The sequence below is a fragment of the Rhineura floridana genome, chromosome 10 (assembly GCF_030035675.1).
Source record: "Rhineura floridana isolate rRhiFlo1 chromosome 10, rRhiFlo1.hap2, whole genome shotgun sequence".
Lineage (NCBI taxonomy): Eukaryota > Metazoa > Chordata > Lepidosauria > Squamata > Rhineuridae > Rhineura > Rhineura floridana.
In genome coordinates, this window is record NC_084489.1 from 52,833,773 (window position 1) to 52,849,723 (window position 15,951).

At 41.2% G+C, this 15,951-nt stretch overlaps 2 protein-coding genes and 1 long non-coding RNA gene across 4 annotated transcripts in view; 1 reads left to right on the top strand and 2 right to left on the bottom strand.

The window, feature by feature from the left end:
• The window catches only part of CASD1 (CAS1 domain containing 1), a 46,450-nt gene extending 41,050 nt beyond the window's left edge, over positions 1-5,400 (bottom strand). The window contains exon 1 of one of the 2 annotated variants that reach the window (XM_061587789.1): positions 4,745-5,400. In XM_061587789.1, coding sequence (XP_061443773.1) covers positions 4,745-5,294 — 550 coding nt within the window. In that variant the 5' untranslated portion in view covers positions 5,295-5,400. The remainder of the gene's footprint in view (positions 1-4,744) is intronic. The other variant, XM_061587790.1, reaches the window with a different exon arrangement.
• LOC133365602 (uncharacterized) lies at positions 4,212-9,041 on the top strand. The gene is made up of 3 exons (XR_009758257.1): positions 4,212-5,739; positions 7,130-7,198; positions 8,545-9,041. It is a non-coding gene; the product is annotated as an uncharacterized LOC133365602 (long non-coding RNA).
• Positions 9,042-11,868: 2,827 nt separating this feature from the next.
• COL1A2 (collagen type I alpha 2 chain) overlaps positions 11,869-15,951 on the bottom strand; it is a 66,123-nt gene continuing 62,040 nt past the window's right edge. The window contains exons 47-48 of the mRNA XM_061587788.1: positions 14,040-14,282; positions 11,869-12,846 (exon numbers count right to left, since the gene is read on the bottom strand). Coding sequence (XP_061443772.1) covers positions 12,700-12,846; positions 14,040-14,282 — 390 coding nt within the window. The 3' untranslated portion in view covers positions 11,869-12,699. The remainder of the gene's footprint in view (positions 12,847-14,039; positions 14,283-15,951) is intronic.

Genomic DNA, 15,951 nt, shown 5'->3' on the forward strand with positions numbered 1-15,951 from the left:
GAAGAATCTAGATTCTGGACACATACATGCCATGTTATTAATAACACTGATCCTACTTTAACCAAAGGCACTGGCAAGCTGCTTTTAACTTCCAAAAATTAGCCACCAGTATGAGGATTTTAGAATTACAGATGTTTGCACCTTCCCCAAGTAGTTTCATCTCCCCCTCCATGTTACCTCAAACACTTAAACTGTGTACTTTCAGTCTGTAGTGTTCAGAAAGAAAATAAAATTGTATTAAAAAATTAAGAACATCCTGCTATTGCAGTGACTAACCAGTTGCCTACGGGAGGGTTGCAAGCATGTTGTATACTTTAAATTTTTATTGTGCAAAGAATTATAAACTACTTTTTTAAAAAAATACCCAGATATGAAACATAATTTCTTCAACTGGTGTCCTACAATCAAGACTTTAGTATTAGCATAATTCGTTATGAGAAAATATTTACAAGACTTATACTTCACTTAAGCATTTACTAATGTAAAAAATTACTATATTGTGAGCAATTATCTACACTGTGATTACATAAAGAGGATAAGAACAAGTAAGAGTGACAGAGGTTGTTTCCTACTTAAAATATAAAAGTACACAATCTTATTCTAAGATACAATGATTAAAGAATGGTGAATAGATGTATGCCCCTTGGCCACTAAATAATGTTGTCATTCTAAGTGAACTTAAATTTCAGAGCATAATATGATAGTATTCCTATAGAGAACTATTATATTCTAAATTACAACTATATTTTGATATAGTAAAAAAACAACGCTTTAGGGAGCACAGCGAAATAAAAAGCTAGGACTTCTTCCGGAGCTAGTTCTCATCATAAAAACATCTGGGCCTTGACATTCAAGAAATTCTGCCTACCCACTCAAGAAAGTATCACTCCATTTCAAAAGTATATATCTGCAGTTGTTGCCAATTTTGAAATGGCATTTTTTAATCTAGTTAGCAGCCTGATTGTCAGTCTTGGAACAGCATGAACCTCATGAAATAAATAGGGCTTCTACCAGAAAAAAAGAATTTTTGTTTGGATTGGCTTGAAAGCTATTTATACAGGCTTGGTTGCTTACTTCTCCCTTTTTGATAGAGTTAACAAGTGTGGCACTTTAGATGTAGTTGTCATTTTCAAAAGATGGTTTGTATCTATGTATTCTAGAGAGAAAATCTTTTTCTTAAATTGAAGTTTGATTGTTTCAGATGTAGCTAACAAGGAAAAAAATGTGATGCTAAATAATGCTTTAAATTCCTGACAAATTAACTTTCATTTTCAGAAAACATAAAGTTTCTTAATAGCAACAATTCTTTTCATAGTATAATGATTTTGTGAAACAAACTTCCACATGCTGATATCCCTTCTTAATACAGTTCTGCGCAAACTAAAGAGCTTGAGAAATTACGCCAGGATCTGACAACTTTCATTCCATCATCAACCCGAGCCTAGACCAGTCCATGCAGCAGGTGCACTTTTTGGACACTACTGTGCAACTACATAATGGACATGTAAGCACTGCCTTACATAAAAAAACCCAGCAACTGCTACACGTATCTACATGCTTCTAGGTTCCACTCAGAGCACACCACAAAATCCATTGTACACAGCCAAGCCCTACAATACAACTGCATCTGTTCTGACCTGTCAAGACAGAGACTCATAACTTAAAGATTTACATCAGACAATTTTTAGACTACAGTACCCACCCAATAAACTGAAAAAGCAGACCACAAAGCCAGGCTGGTGCCCAGGAATAATGTAGTACAGGAGAGGAGTGACAACCCCACTTGTTCTCACCTATAACACCAAGCTAAACCACCCCAATGTAGCATCAAAGATCTACAGCAATCCTGGACAGTAATACTTCCCTCTCATAGACCTTGGATGATATCCTCCCAATCTAAAACAGCTACTCGCCAGGAACAAGAGGCCACATAACAAAGAGACAAACACAGGGACCAAAGCTTGCAAGACAACAAGGATGTCAACTCTGTCCACAAACCTACTCAGGGAACACTGTGAAAGGACCTAATGATAAAAGCCATAACGTCAGGAGTCTTTCACGTGCTCACCTTCCAGTGTGATATATACTATCATCCTGTCAGCAATGGCCTTCTGCATTCTACAAAGGGCCACCTGCAAAATAATATATGCACACAAACCTAATATCAGAAAAGGCAATATTGAGAAATCAGTGGAGAACGTTCAGCCTTCTAGGACACTCAGTTACTGACCTTCAAGTGGCCATTCTTGAACAAAGGAACTTCAAAGTGAGATTTCAGCATGAACCTACTGAAATTACATTTTATAAAGAAGTCCAATTTTATCACTTCTGGACTGAATGATAATGTTTTTTAATTATGATTGTTATTCCACTACAGGTGTTAGTTGACTTAGCTAGGATGTTTGTATTATCATCAGTTACTGCTGCTATGAACAGTCACTGTGCTTATTTTGCATACATTTAAGCTTTAAAGTAATTGTCATAGACTGTCTCTGCACTTCATTTCCATCTGACCTTATGGTTTACATTTTTCTATCTTTCCATACCAGTCTTTCCCCACCTGGTGCCCTCCAGCTGTTTTGGACCACAATAGCAATGCTAACTGAGGTTGCTGGGACCTGTAGTACAAAACAGCTGGAGGGCACCAGGCTGAGGAAGGCTGCTCTATACCCATATGTATATTAACCTGACAACTAAGGATAAAGCTTCATTAATCTGATGAAATAGATTCTAGACCATGAAAGCTTATGCTGAAATGAACTTGTTAGTCTTCAAGGTACAACAGTCCCAGTGGTCTAATAACAAGTAAAACATCCCTTCCAGAGTATAGTGCATTCCACTTCATGCTGAAGATGCAAACAACTTGTGCAGAGCTACAAGGATCCCATATAAGGAAGAATTCTTAAAAATTACACAACCACAGGTGCTTCTGCATGCAGCTTTATTTCAAAGTTTGGGTATATGGTAACAGTGCCCTTTAATCCTCCAGCTTGGAAGGCTTTTCTTTGGTCCTCACGCGTTATGATTTTGCTATCTTATACTGTTTTGCTTTGTTGATTGATTTATAGCATTTCACTGTATTCTACTGTAGATTTTAGTTTAGTTTGATGTTCACTGTTTTACGGCCTTTGGGCCAAAAGGTGATATATAAATAAATTGAATAACATTACATACATACAATGCACCAGCCTCAACAAACCACTGGATACCATATGTAGCCTGAAATGATGCTCATCTGTTCACGCAAGAGGCTTAGATAATTTTTGGCTGCATACAAGAGAAAGCGAAATGTGTTCCTGCACTTGCAATTTTACTCCAAACAAAAGCACCTGAAAGCTTCTGTGATTTTAAGGCTAATGTTCAAACCCGCTAGGTCCTTGTTATATCTTTTAAAGGTATCAAACAGGATAAATGGCTAGATTTTGGATTCTTGCTATAATTATCTAGTTAAAACTGCTCACTCAAAATGTTAAAAGCTCACTGGGTGGCCTTGGTCAAATCACTACTCTAATAAGTATCTCCTCTGAGACAGGATACAAATGTAACAAATAAAATAAAGGAGTATTGGGGATTTGATTCATATCCTGGAGTGCACATGGGGAGCCCTGCTTCCCCAGCCATCCTGTAGGGAGCCCTGCTATGTCCTGGTCTTTATCTTTGCCACCACAGCTGTTCTTGAAAGCAAACATTTCTATTTACAGTATGAAAAATGAGGGCTGTACAAATAAGAATGGGATCACAGTGGAAGGAAAGTCTAATCTTTTAATCTGTTTCGGGATCTCAAAGCCATGCTCTTTCAACATAACACAAGTGCACCACCTTCTTCCTATCCACTCGATCTGCCCTGCAAGTCAGCAGCTTCCTGCAAAGCTGCCAGTATGATTTACACTCCTTTCTCCCACGCATTTTCTTTGTTTATATTGCACACCCTTAATTAGCTCACACAGACCTCAGGGTAAGAATTTAGTTAAACAGCAATCCTGAATCCACTACAACTTCCTGGATGGGTAATAATTTCTATAAAAGAAAAGGGGGGGAAAGCAACAGGACAGCTGGGTGACAGAGCAACTGGTTTGCATGCAGAAAGCCCCCGATTCAAGTCCTGACGCTTCCAGAAGCAGACGTGGGAGAGCCACTGCCAATCAGAGTTGGCAATACCGGGCTAGATGGACCAACAGTTTGGTATAAGGCCATCTGTGCGTAAAGGTGCTTGTTTCTTTAATTTAGGCAGGTGCTTCCTGTGGCGGAGGTGCAAAGCCGCACAGATCGGCCTCTGGGTCTGTCCCAGCTATTTTATTTATGCTATCATTAGATGGAGCCCCCAAAGCAGGCGATGCGATTGGGAGCAAGAAGGCTAAAAGTTCACGGCATGGCAAAATTTAGCAGGTATCTTACCAGCCGCCTCTGCCAACTAAGTGATGCTTTACAAGCACCAGCCGGACAGCCAGGCCAAGACACCTGAGGAGACGGGCTCGCTCTCCTTTTGCTGCTCTTCAGATGTCAGAGGAAGCCCCTCCCGCCCCTTCCTTGGAGGCGGCGGCGCCCGTCTGAATTGTGGCAGCGGCAGCTTCAGTCCCTGGGCGGAGTGGCATATTTCTGCTCTCAGCGGGTAGCTAATAACAACAAGCCCTATTTACCAGTTCCCTATCTCATCTCTCCCCATAGTCTCTTTCATGCCGGGGCGCGTGTCCCTTCAGCCACCCCCCGCTCACGCCGCCTTTTCTTGCCGCGCCTTCCTCCTCACCTTGGTACCGGCGGGAGACGACGTGACAGGCGGCGAGAAGCAGGACGGCGCCCAGCGCTAACGCCTTGGCGCTCCTCACGCTGAAGTAGTGGTTGATCTCCCGCTTGCCCAAGGTGTAGGCCAGGGCCGCCATCTTGGCTCCTCCATGACAACAGTGCGCGAAGGAGCGGTCGGGCGCGCAGGGGCAGCACTGGGTCCCCAGTGGGGACGGCGAAGGAGAGAGGAGACGCCGCTTCTGCCGCCGCCACCAGCGCAAGACAGAGAAGCCCAGCGAGGCCCCCGCAGCTGGGGACGAGTCGCCGCAGTCGTCGCCGTCTTCTTCCTCCACCTCACTCAGCAGCAGCGCGACCCCTTCCTCTTCGTCCGGGCGGCGCCGCTTCACCTCAGCAGCCAGGGAACCGCCCGTCTTTCCCTCAGTCTCCTGCAGTGGCGGAGGGTGGGAATGGCGTTGCCCCCTACAGCCATCCGCGACCCCCTCCCGTTGCGGCGGTTGGCCCGCTACCGCCCCTCGCGGTTCCCCAGTGCCTGGCCCCTCCTCTGCCGCAGACATGAGAGAGCGGGGTGGGGGGTCCCGAGCGCTCGTTTCTCTCTCAGGCGAAACGGGATTTGGGAGAGAAAGCGAAACTGGGAATAAGAGAAGTTATTGCTTCTTGCAGCCTACTCGGCTCCCCGCGCTCGAACTGCTTTACAGTTCCTGATTTAACCTGACAGGAGTTTCCTCCTTCACCTGCCTAACCAGCTGGGTAGGCAAAACGAAGGCCACCACTCCTGTGGGTGGGTATCAAAGTCCCTTGTCAAGTTGTTGGGTACGATTGCTCCGTCAGGTAAGCCTATAAGAAGACCGTCCTGCTGGATCAGACCCAAGGCCCATCTAGTCCGGCGTCCTGGACTAACAGGTGCCCTAGCAGATGCCTATGATAAGGGAGCCCACAAGCAAGACCTGAGCGCAAGAGTCGTCTCCTGCTTTTGTCCCCCAGTGATTGGTAGTACTGGAGGTAATTTAGCCGTCATCACTAGTAGCTACTGATAGCAGTACCCTCCACGAATTTGCCAGATTCCACTTTAAAGCCATCCAAGTTGCCTATCATTACTTCTAGTGGGAACAATTTACATAGTTTTACTATGTGCTGCGAGAAGAAGTGCTTTTGTCTTTTCTCAGTCTCCCAATATTCATTTTCATTAGCTGATCTTCGGTTCCGGTATTATAGGGAGAAAAAAATTCTTCCCATCCACTTTCTCAACATAATGAATAACATAATGAATAGGTTTTATATGCCAGCTGTGGATATTCAGAATCCTTTCTGATGTTTTACACACTTATCAGGTGCTAGTCCAGAAACTCTGACTTGGCAATGACTTATATGTGCTTTGGTTTTGTTGTGGTGCCTACTGGTCAATGAGGGCCAGACCAATTATGTAATTTAAGATGCTATTTATACATTTACCACTTGCTGCTGTTTTCCTGGGAGCTTTGAGACTGAAGCTGTCGGCAGAGAAATAACTCTGAAATGGCCAGCCTCTTTGTGTACTACAGGAACGTTTGGACTGGCTAGTTACAAAGTTTGCAAATAAGAATTACATATTTTCTCAGGGACTTTTGGTGGCATTCTTGTTTGAAATAGATTACTTATGCATTTTGATCTATGTGTGCAATTGCTATATTGTTCAGTATCATTGTGACTTTTGCTAAAAATTTGTTTTGTTCAATTCAGATCTTTGTGAGTTTTATTCCAACTAAGCCCTGTAGGAACCAGACAGGCAGAGATAATATGTTCACAGAATTTCTTTGCTGGAAGATGTACTTTTCCCAAGAATTTTGCAAAATGCATAATAGGCTTTTTTTCCAGTCAATGTATAGGATGCTGCTGTAACAAAATACATTATTACAGCAAAAGGTGATTTGATGACATCTATGAAAAATAAATAAAATAAATTGTGCATATCACAAAATGTCCCAGAAATAAAGAGTGCTGCTCTGTAAGTCAAAATGCATGTTAAGGCCACCACCTCTCGGATAAGACTTTTTTTTTAATTGGCAAATTTTAACTTGCAGCATTAGGGCAGTCATGCAAAAGTTTTCAAAGATCTGAATGCCCCCCAGTCTAGACACTGCATTTGTTTAGCAAACATTTTAATAAAAATTAGGGAGAATGTGGCACAAAGATGAATTTAACTTTGCATATTTATATTTGCTCAAAACCAGAACTTGGTGTTCAGAGAAAACCATGTGACTGAATAAGCTTGTAGTGCAATCCTATTGAGTTCAATGGCATTCATTCCCTGTTACCGATTGCCAGGATTGCAACCTTATAGTGTCTAAAATGTGTTGAGCTTAAAGGGCATTTTTGCTGGCACTAAGCATGCATTTCCCATTTTACCTGTTAGGATCAAACAGGTGAGCACAGGAAAGATGACTGGAATAACCTCGGATAGAGCAGAGAACCATCACATGTGGTGAGTCACTAGAGTTGCATTTTGGAGTATCTTCCTGGAGCTCCATATGGGGAAATGCCCTTCAGCGGTCTAGATTTATTGTCCTGTGGTGTCTGACCAGGGCCAGCACAATATATTTTAATGCCTGAGGCGAAGGACCCTCACCCCCATTTCATGTACAGGAAGAAGCTTGGCAAGTGACTATTACTGAGACAGCATCCACCACCATACCTAAGGGCAGAAAGCAAGCACCTCTTTCCTCCCAAACACCTTGCCACTGCTCCCTATCCCCTACCATTCATTTTCTGAAACAGCTGCCTCACTCTGCCTCATGACAGGGCTGGCCCTGTGCCTGACACTATATTAGCTCCTGGTTTAATGTCCATGTGGTGCCTGATGCCATATTGGTATTGCCAAGTCAGAGTAATTCCTTAAACCATTGTTACGGATACCTAGAATTGTATAAGGCTGGATTAAAATTCCTCCTTGAAAATGATCCTATAGAATTTTCTTCTGAGGAGTAAGGCATCTAATATTAATCTCTCAGTCTATTGCCTTTGTGTACAGTTCACCTTTCTCTTAGCCATGCTGAGTAGTTCCAAAGACTGAGAAAACTGCCTTCAAGCCCTTTAATAGCAGATGGGTTTGTGTGTTTTTTAAAGCCAGATCTCTTGTATTTCAACAATTCCTTTTCAAGACAACAGGTGGCAGTCTACAGCCATGCATTCAAAATAGGCTAATTTAGGCAGCAATCTTATCCTGGGAGTGAGCCCTATTGAAGCCAATTGACCTTGTTGCTGCTTAGACCCATGTAGGATTGTGCTGTTAAACCTGGCTTTCTTTCTTTCTTTCTTTCTTTCTTTCTTTCTTTCTTTCTTTCTTTCTTTCTTTCTTTCTTTCTTTCTTTCTTTCTTTCTTTCTTTCTAAAAACGTATCTGAGTTCAGAGCAAAGAAACAATCTCCCTATCTTTGAACAAAGCATAAGAATTAAACATAATTCTTTTGAGGACAAGGAAGAGCTGTTAAAATAAACTGAGATTTTTTAGATAATTGCTGGGTGATGGTGGTGGAGCTCCCCCCTCCCAAAAAAACGACCTCACTATTCAAACTTCTCATAAGATTGTCTCTTTAGGCTATGTGATAGGCATACATTCAATGGGTGATGCTTTATATTTTGATTATTTGCCCACCATACAGCTGTGTTAGATACAAAAGTGCTGCCCTCAGGTGGGTGACTTTCCTATTTTTCAGAATGGGAGATTTTCAGAGTCAGCAGAGCAAGAAGGTGCATCAATTTTAAAATAGCATACAAACTTTCAACACAAAAACACCAGTCCTTTGAGTGAATTTTGTCTTCTGTCCTTCAGGTGATAGTCTATGCTGTACTTTCCATCATGAAGGAGGTGATCAGAGAAGTGTATAGTTTTTCTTCATGATATGACACCAGTATCACCAATCAGGCAGCCTTACAAGATCAGCCACACAGGACCTCCTCTCGGTCCCACCGGTCAAAACAGCTGTGCGGACCAGGGAGAGGGCGTTCTCGGTTGTGGCCCCCACGCTCTGGAACTCTCTCCCTTATGATCTCCGACATGCCTCCTCCCTGGTGGGTTTTCGCCGAGCTCTTAAGACCTGGCTATTCAGGCAGGCCTATAGGAATTGTGGGGTGGATTAGCTTTTTGATATATTATTGGATGTTTTCTGATGTTAGATTAATTGATAATTGTGTTTTGATTGTTATTGTATTTTCATATGTTGTTGTAAGTTGCCTAGCGTGTCCGATAACTCGGACAGATAGGCGACTAACAAATAAAATTTTATTATTATATTATTAAAATCATGCACAAAATTGCCTTGATTTTGCACTGTGGACAACTTTGATCTATATCTGACTGCCTGTGTGTATAGTATATAAATGAAAAACATCATTTCAGCTGTAGTTAAACTTTGTTGCATGCAGCAAGTGGCTCCAGATGGGGATGCCTATCTGCCTTAAAAAGATCCAGGGCCAATATGGTGTAGTGATTAGAATGTTGGACTAGGACCTGGGAGACCAAGGTTCAGCTCCCCAACTCAGCCATGGAGTTCACTAGGAGATCTTGGGCCAGCCACAACAGGTCTGTTGTGAGCATAAAAGGGGCTGGGAAGCCATTTATGCTAACAAACTCTTGGAGGAAAAGAGGGATATAAATGCAATATACAATACTGATAATATAATCTTCAGCAGAGACCAGATGCAAAACCTTGCAGACCTGGGGTGATTTTTCAAACACTCCTAGTCTATTATATCAGTCAGATTATGGCACTTATTGTGATAATCTTGGGCTTCTGAAGAACTAGTCAAAAATTGTAGCTTGCTGATGATGAGCGGTTACATATACTACAGATTGTTTAATAAATGGGTAAAAGTCTGTTTTTGGTAATACAGAAAGGCGTCTTTAGTTTCTTATAATTTGCTCAACAATTGTAGCATTATAGCAAAATTGACTGGGCCTCCAAAATAAACAACAGGCATCAGGAAAGCAAAGTAAGACCAGCAGAGACCACAATGACTTTGTAAAGATGACATCAATTGGATAATTATTCTGGTAGTAAGATTTACAGTGTATGCAGCCCATTTAGAGGATGATCTCGTGAACAGATTAAGCAGAGGTATGAATCTTTTATCATCACCTGCCAATCCTTGAATTTGGCTTGCAGAGTGATATGGTACCCCAAAACATATTGGACTCGTTCACAAGATGGTCCTCCAGGTAAAGCTCATCACGATATGATGTGGCTGATCAAAAACAATGGCATAAATCGACCTCACTCTGGAGCAATTCCATTCATATCAGTAAGAGAACCAGTCGCTATGGTCAGAAAAAATATGTAATACAGCCCTTCTGGACTGTGCCACTTCCAATTGCTTATTGGGCATCTCATCTCTAAGTTTGAGGAGATTTGTGTTTGTTTGGGCCCTGGGTGAGAGCCAGGGTGGATGGGTAGAGTCCTGCGTGGGACCCAGGAGGTTGAGAAATGTTGAGTGGGGAAGTGTGAAGGAATTTGTGTCGGTATTTATTAATAATTTGTATTGTGTGTATGTTTTGTATTAGGGTTTTAGTGTGCATTTTTATAGTACGTACTTGTTTCACTTTTCTGTACACCGCTTAGAGATCTTTTTATATATTAAGCGGTATAGAAATAGTCTAAATAAGTAAGTGCTCCTCACCTCGAAAATTCCCTGTACATAGAAAATGAGCATGTTGGAGAGGTTAGGTTACAACAATTCTTTCATTTGCTAGCTTTCCAAGGGCAAAGCGTTTCTGACATGGGGAGCAAATGTATGTAATTTCCTACTTGCCTTGTAAAGTGGTACAGCCCAAAGATGAGTGTACCGGGTTTTTTTTCTGACCGTAGATTTGCCCTTAGATCACAGACTCATAGAGCTGGAAGGGGCCTTGGAGATCATCTAGTCCAACCCCTTGCACAAGGCAGGATCTACAGTGTAGAGTGCAACTATAGTATCCCTGACAGATGGCAAACAACCTTAACTGGAGGCATTTAAGTAGAGAAGAGCCCACCACTTTCCAAGACAGCCAGTTCCATCGCTGAACTGCTCTTATCGTTAGGATGTTTCTTTGTATTAGCTGAAATTTGATTGCCTGCAACTTCCACACATTGGTTCTAATCCTGTTCTCTGGAGCAACAGAAAACAAGACTGCTCCCTCTGCTTGACGGTCTTTCTGATATTTGAACAGAAAACAACTAATTGTCTCTTCTCCAGGCTAAACATACCCAGCTCTTGCGACCTTGGGTTCCAGACCCTTCACCATCCTGCCCATCCTCTTTTGGACACACTCCTGTTTGATGCTGTCCTTAAAATATGGCATCCAGAACTGGACTCAGTACTCCAGATGCAGCCTGGCTAGCACAGAATAGAGTGGAACTATTACTTGTGATCTGGACACTATGTAACTGTTAATGTAGCCTAAGATTGCATTAGTTGTTTTACCCATTGTGTCACACTGGTGGCTCATGTTCAGCTTGTGATCAATTGAGGTACCTAGATCCTTTTCACATGTACTGCTGCAATCCTAAACATTCTTGCTTGGAAGTAAGTTCCATTGAAATCAATGGGATTTGCTTTGCATTACGCTTAATTTGTGCCAAGTTGTAAGATAATTACAGTAGGCTGTATGAGGGTTGTAGCCTTTGTTTGAATGGAAAACAAAAGTAACAAATGCACCTTGTTAAAAAGGGGGTAAAGTGCTAATGCAGTTGTGTGTAGAATTTAATTGATTACAGACTGAGTTGAAAATGTAATGGTGTTTCTTAAACAGATTGATGGACTTGATTGGGAAATGCTCAGTTTTGCAGAATTAGAATATATCAAAGACTGATAAAAACAAGGCAGACACTGGATTTATATGTACAGTTTGTTGGAAAGGGTAAGTATTAACTGGTGTTTAGTATATAGCAAACAGTGGCCTATTAATTGTAATGAAGTTAGTAGACTTTAGCATATTCAACAATCAGATGAATCAGAAAAACCAAAACACAGGCTAGGTTGAAGTCAGACACATAGGAGCACAGCTGAATCTTGCTGCCTTTTAACATTTTAATAGGGAAGAATCAGAGTTGGAAAGTAAACATTAGTGTAAAAAATATCTCTTGATGCACTGAAGCAAGGAACTGTACTCATTCGGTGGTTTCTTTTGGAACACTGGACATGCTTTATTTCAATTTTTTCACAATTTATTTAAACATCTCACATATACAAAATAGGTACAATTTTTTTGAGAAACGATGATTCCTTTTTTGCCCATTGTAGAGGATGAAAATGAGATTTAAAAGCATGGACACCTGATGTTGAAGAAGAGAATGAAGATGGGGTGGGGAAGAAATGATCCACATGCTTAGTCTGGGGGTGAGATGGGACAGTCTGACTTTATTTTGAGACAGATTCCAAAGAAACAATACAACTTAATACAGAAAAGTGGTGTGTTGTTTTTTTTCTTATCCAAATGACACTAGCACCATTAAAGTTCAAGTATTGATAATATACTCTATAATACTGAATCAGCACCTTTTTCTTATGAACGGAATCAAAAGCACCTCAGTTCATATGTATAAGAATGTGGATCACACTTGGCTTAAAAGTGTATGAGGTAGTTCAAACCTTTGGAAGTTGTGGTTTTAAACTTCCTCTGTGGAATATAGTCAAAGGCCACAAGTGGTGCAAACTTTCAGGATTTTTTTATTTGGTTTTTGGTTTTTTTGGTTTTTTTTTTTTTTTTACACAAAGGCTGACATTTTCCACAACAAGTTGATAAAAATCTTGAAAAAACCTTCCGATTCCTTTTGGGGCTGTATTAAATTGCATTGCACAACGTTCCAATAAATCCTTCTCCTCTTTCGCCCAGAGTTTAAGCAAGTAGATGAACAGAAGAAATGGAAGGAGTCAGCTTTCAGTATAAAAAAGAAATGGCAAAGAGAGAATACTTTTTTTTTTTTTTGGTTTTAAGTTAGTTTTAGTTCATTCATTTGAAACAGACTGGGCCAATGTCCCAACCGACTTCTTGGTCAGCGCCACCAATGTCCAAAGGTGCAATGTCAAGGATGGGCAAGCGAGATGGCTTATTTGTTCTGTATTCAATAATTGTTTTGCCCCATTTGTTCGTCTTTTTCTGTAAGATAGTAATGGCAAATAGTAGTTACAACAGAGACATTGATTGCTGTTTACCAGGGATCAACAGGAGTCCCACTTCACTTACCTGTCAGATGCACCCACTAGTTTAACCCTCAGTTCATATGCCTGGAGCCCTCCTATCTCCACCCCAATTCCTCTTCTTCTCTGCAGCACTACCGCCAGCTCTTGAACTACCACCACCCATACTCCAATGACATTTCCTTTTAATCTGATTTCTGTACCCTCATATACACTGGTGTTTTGCCACCTTTTATGAACAGAATTGCTTATGGGAGACATACACTCCAAACATGCACTTTTAGCTTCTCAGTGAGCACCCACCACGTGTTCAGAGTTTGGTGAGACGTGCTTCCTGTTGACATTTTGTGATAAAATGCCTGTGTGTGTATGCAAGAAAGAGTGATTTGGCCTTCATCCTATGGGAACTCTGTTGTAGAAGGGGGCAGGGGAGGAATGAGATGGGTAACTTTTTGCCAGATAAATTTAGTTATTCCCCAGGTTGACTTATTTAACATCTTCATTCTCCAGGAATGCTAATTTTTCAAAGCCCATGATAATAAGAATGGTGGCTTTAGTTAATCTTTTCTTATACATTATGCCTCTGGCTACTGGGAATTTAACCCAGTAGTATACTGGTAGGGAGTGAAATATATACAGCAGCAGTTATGGAACCTTTAACCTTCCAGATCTTGCTGGACTCCAACTCCCATCAGCACTAGACAACACGGCCAATGGTCAGGAATAATGGCAATTGTAGTCCAACAACAACTAGAGGGCCACAGGTTCCTCAATCCTGCTCTATGTTATGCATTTCTGATTTCTTCCTGTAGCAAATTTGTGGCATTACAGTAGGGAGAGATTTTAATGCAGGGGTGGGAGACCTTTGGCCCTCCGGGTGTTGCTCAACTACAACTCTAATCACTCCCATCAAGCATGGCAAATGGCCAGGGATGATGGGAGTTGTAGTTCAACAACATCTGGAGGGACAAAGGTTCCCCATCCTTGTTTTAATGCCTTTCAAAGGTACTTGGCAAAGCTGAAGACTTATCTTTGATAAACAAAATGATGCTTAATAACCCCCTGTTCTATCACGTATATTAGTCATCCAGCTCTGTAGGAGGGTGGTAATATCCAAATACAGTTTAAAAACAGAAAGGAATTGGTACTTACAGAGCAGCCATCTTCAAGAACACTGAAAGTGAACCTGCTGTTGCCTTCAGCTCGTAGTTCAACATCGTTGGATCCCTGCAATATCACTGCCTTCTTAAGGTTGCCTGTTTCCTCATCCATGTAAGCAATGCTGTTCTTGCAGTGGTAAGTGATGTTCTGGGAAGCATGGTTAGCCAGTAGTCGCATGAAGGCAAGTTGGGTGGCCATGTCCTTGACAGTCACACCTTCCTCGTTGTACTCAAACTAAAAACAGAAGAGGGTGGAAATCCTTCAGAAAAAATCACATGGAAATTATGTAATATATTCTGTGCATAAGTCACGTCAATGCACATTGGCCTCTAAGGGCAAGACAATGGGAAAGAATCAGCATTTCAGAAGAAATAATCAGAGCTGAGTTACCCCGTCCTGCATTAAATACTGTAACACTGTACCCCAGTTGTTAAGATACCTGGGACTGCAAAACTATGTGCCTCTGCCACCTGCCAGGTGACTGAAGACCATTCGGAGGCTGCACATCTTGCCTCCCAGGAAGAGCATAATGGAAAGGGGGAGACCAACATTGGACAAGACTCGCTCCAAAACTTTGATTTTCTCTTCCCTCTCCATTCCTTTTTCCTTTTGAATCATGTCTATTAGATTGTGAGCCTGCAGACAGAGACTTTATCTTACAGCGATTAGAAAATTGTAGGCACTTTATAAGTGTGTTATAGTGACAGTAATAATAATTTAGAAAATTGGACTCCCATGAATCCATCTTGAGACCAGTTCAACGGTAATTTCATTCCCTATGGATTTACTCATCATTCCACAAAAAGATATCAAGGTAGCAATCTGGGGATGTTCCGCTGTAATCATTCACCCTTGTATGAGTGGGTCCCTGAGGGAGATATGCTAGGAGGTTTATAAAAAATATGAAAATAGTAAGTTCCATCAGTGAATGGTTAAAAAAAGGGATATTGAATGGCTGATTACATTTTCATATTATTTTCTGACTGAAGCTATTCTAGGAAACAATAATTCCATAAATCGGTTTATTGAAGTATGGCCTATTTATAACTGTTGGAATGCTAATTTTGAAGATAAGATACTATCATTTTGTCTTCCCTTGCTGTAGAAACATTGATCTCTGCCAGCATAAATGTTTATATTGCATTTGTCTTGATGTTGTTTATTTTTATGTTCGATTATTTGTGGTTTCATAACTCTACTGATTATGTTTTAAATTTGCGTTATTCTGTGTTGAACTAGACCATTTTAGTAGTTTTTATATGTAATGTTTTGAGGAACCTAGCAGCAAATATTAAAAAAATTAAAGATATGTATGGTGTGGATGGAGAGAGGGAGAGAAAAACTCTATTAGAACTTTGTTAGAACTACTAAATTCTAATTCCTCTGTTAGAACTACTAAAGTTGACAGGCAATAGGTTCAGTATTGACACAAGAAATCACTGTTTAACACAAAGCATAATTCACTTTTTAACTTTATCATTGCCAGAAGAAGTGGTGATCACCATTAGTTCAGAAACCTGTGGGACTCCAGATATAATTGGAGGTATATTATAACTGTTGGGGCAGCCCCTTCCCCCATCTTCCCTAGGGCTGCTTAAGAAAGACCTGTGTGCCTTGAGAGAAGGTACAGATGAGAGCACCCAGGCCAGGGAGCACACATCCCATTGGCTCCTGACAGAAGCTTTAACAGCCTGAAAGAACTGTGGGAGCAGTTCCGTCCCCATCTCCCCTGGAGCTCTGTGTGTCCTGAGGGAAGAGATAAATGAGAGAGAGCACAGGCCAGGGAGCTTGTGCCATCAGTTCCCAGTTGGCCTGAGAAGATTCTGTCACTCAACATTTTATATGTAATTGATTTGTTTTTGTATTTTAATGTAAACATGCCTTGGCAGGAACGTAGTATATA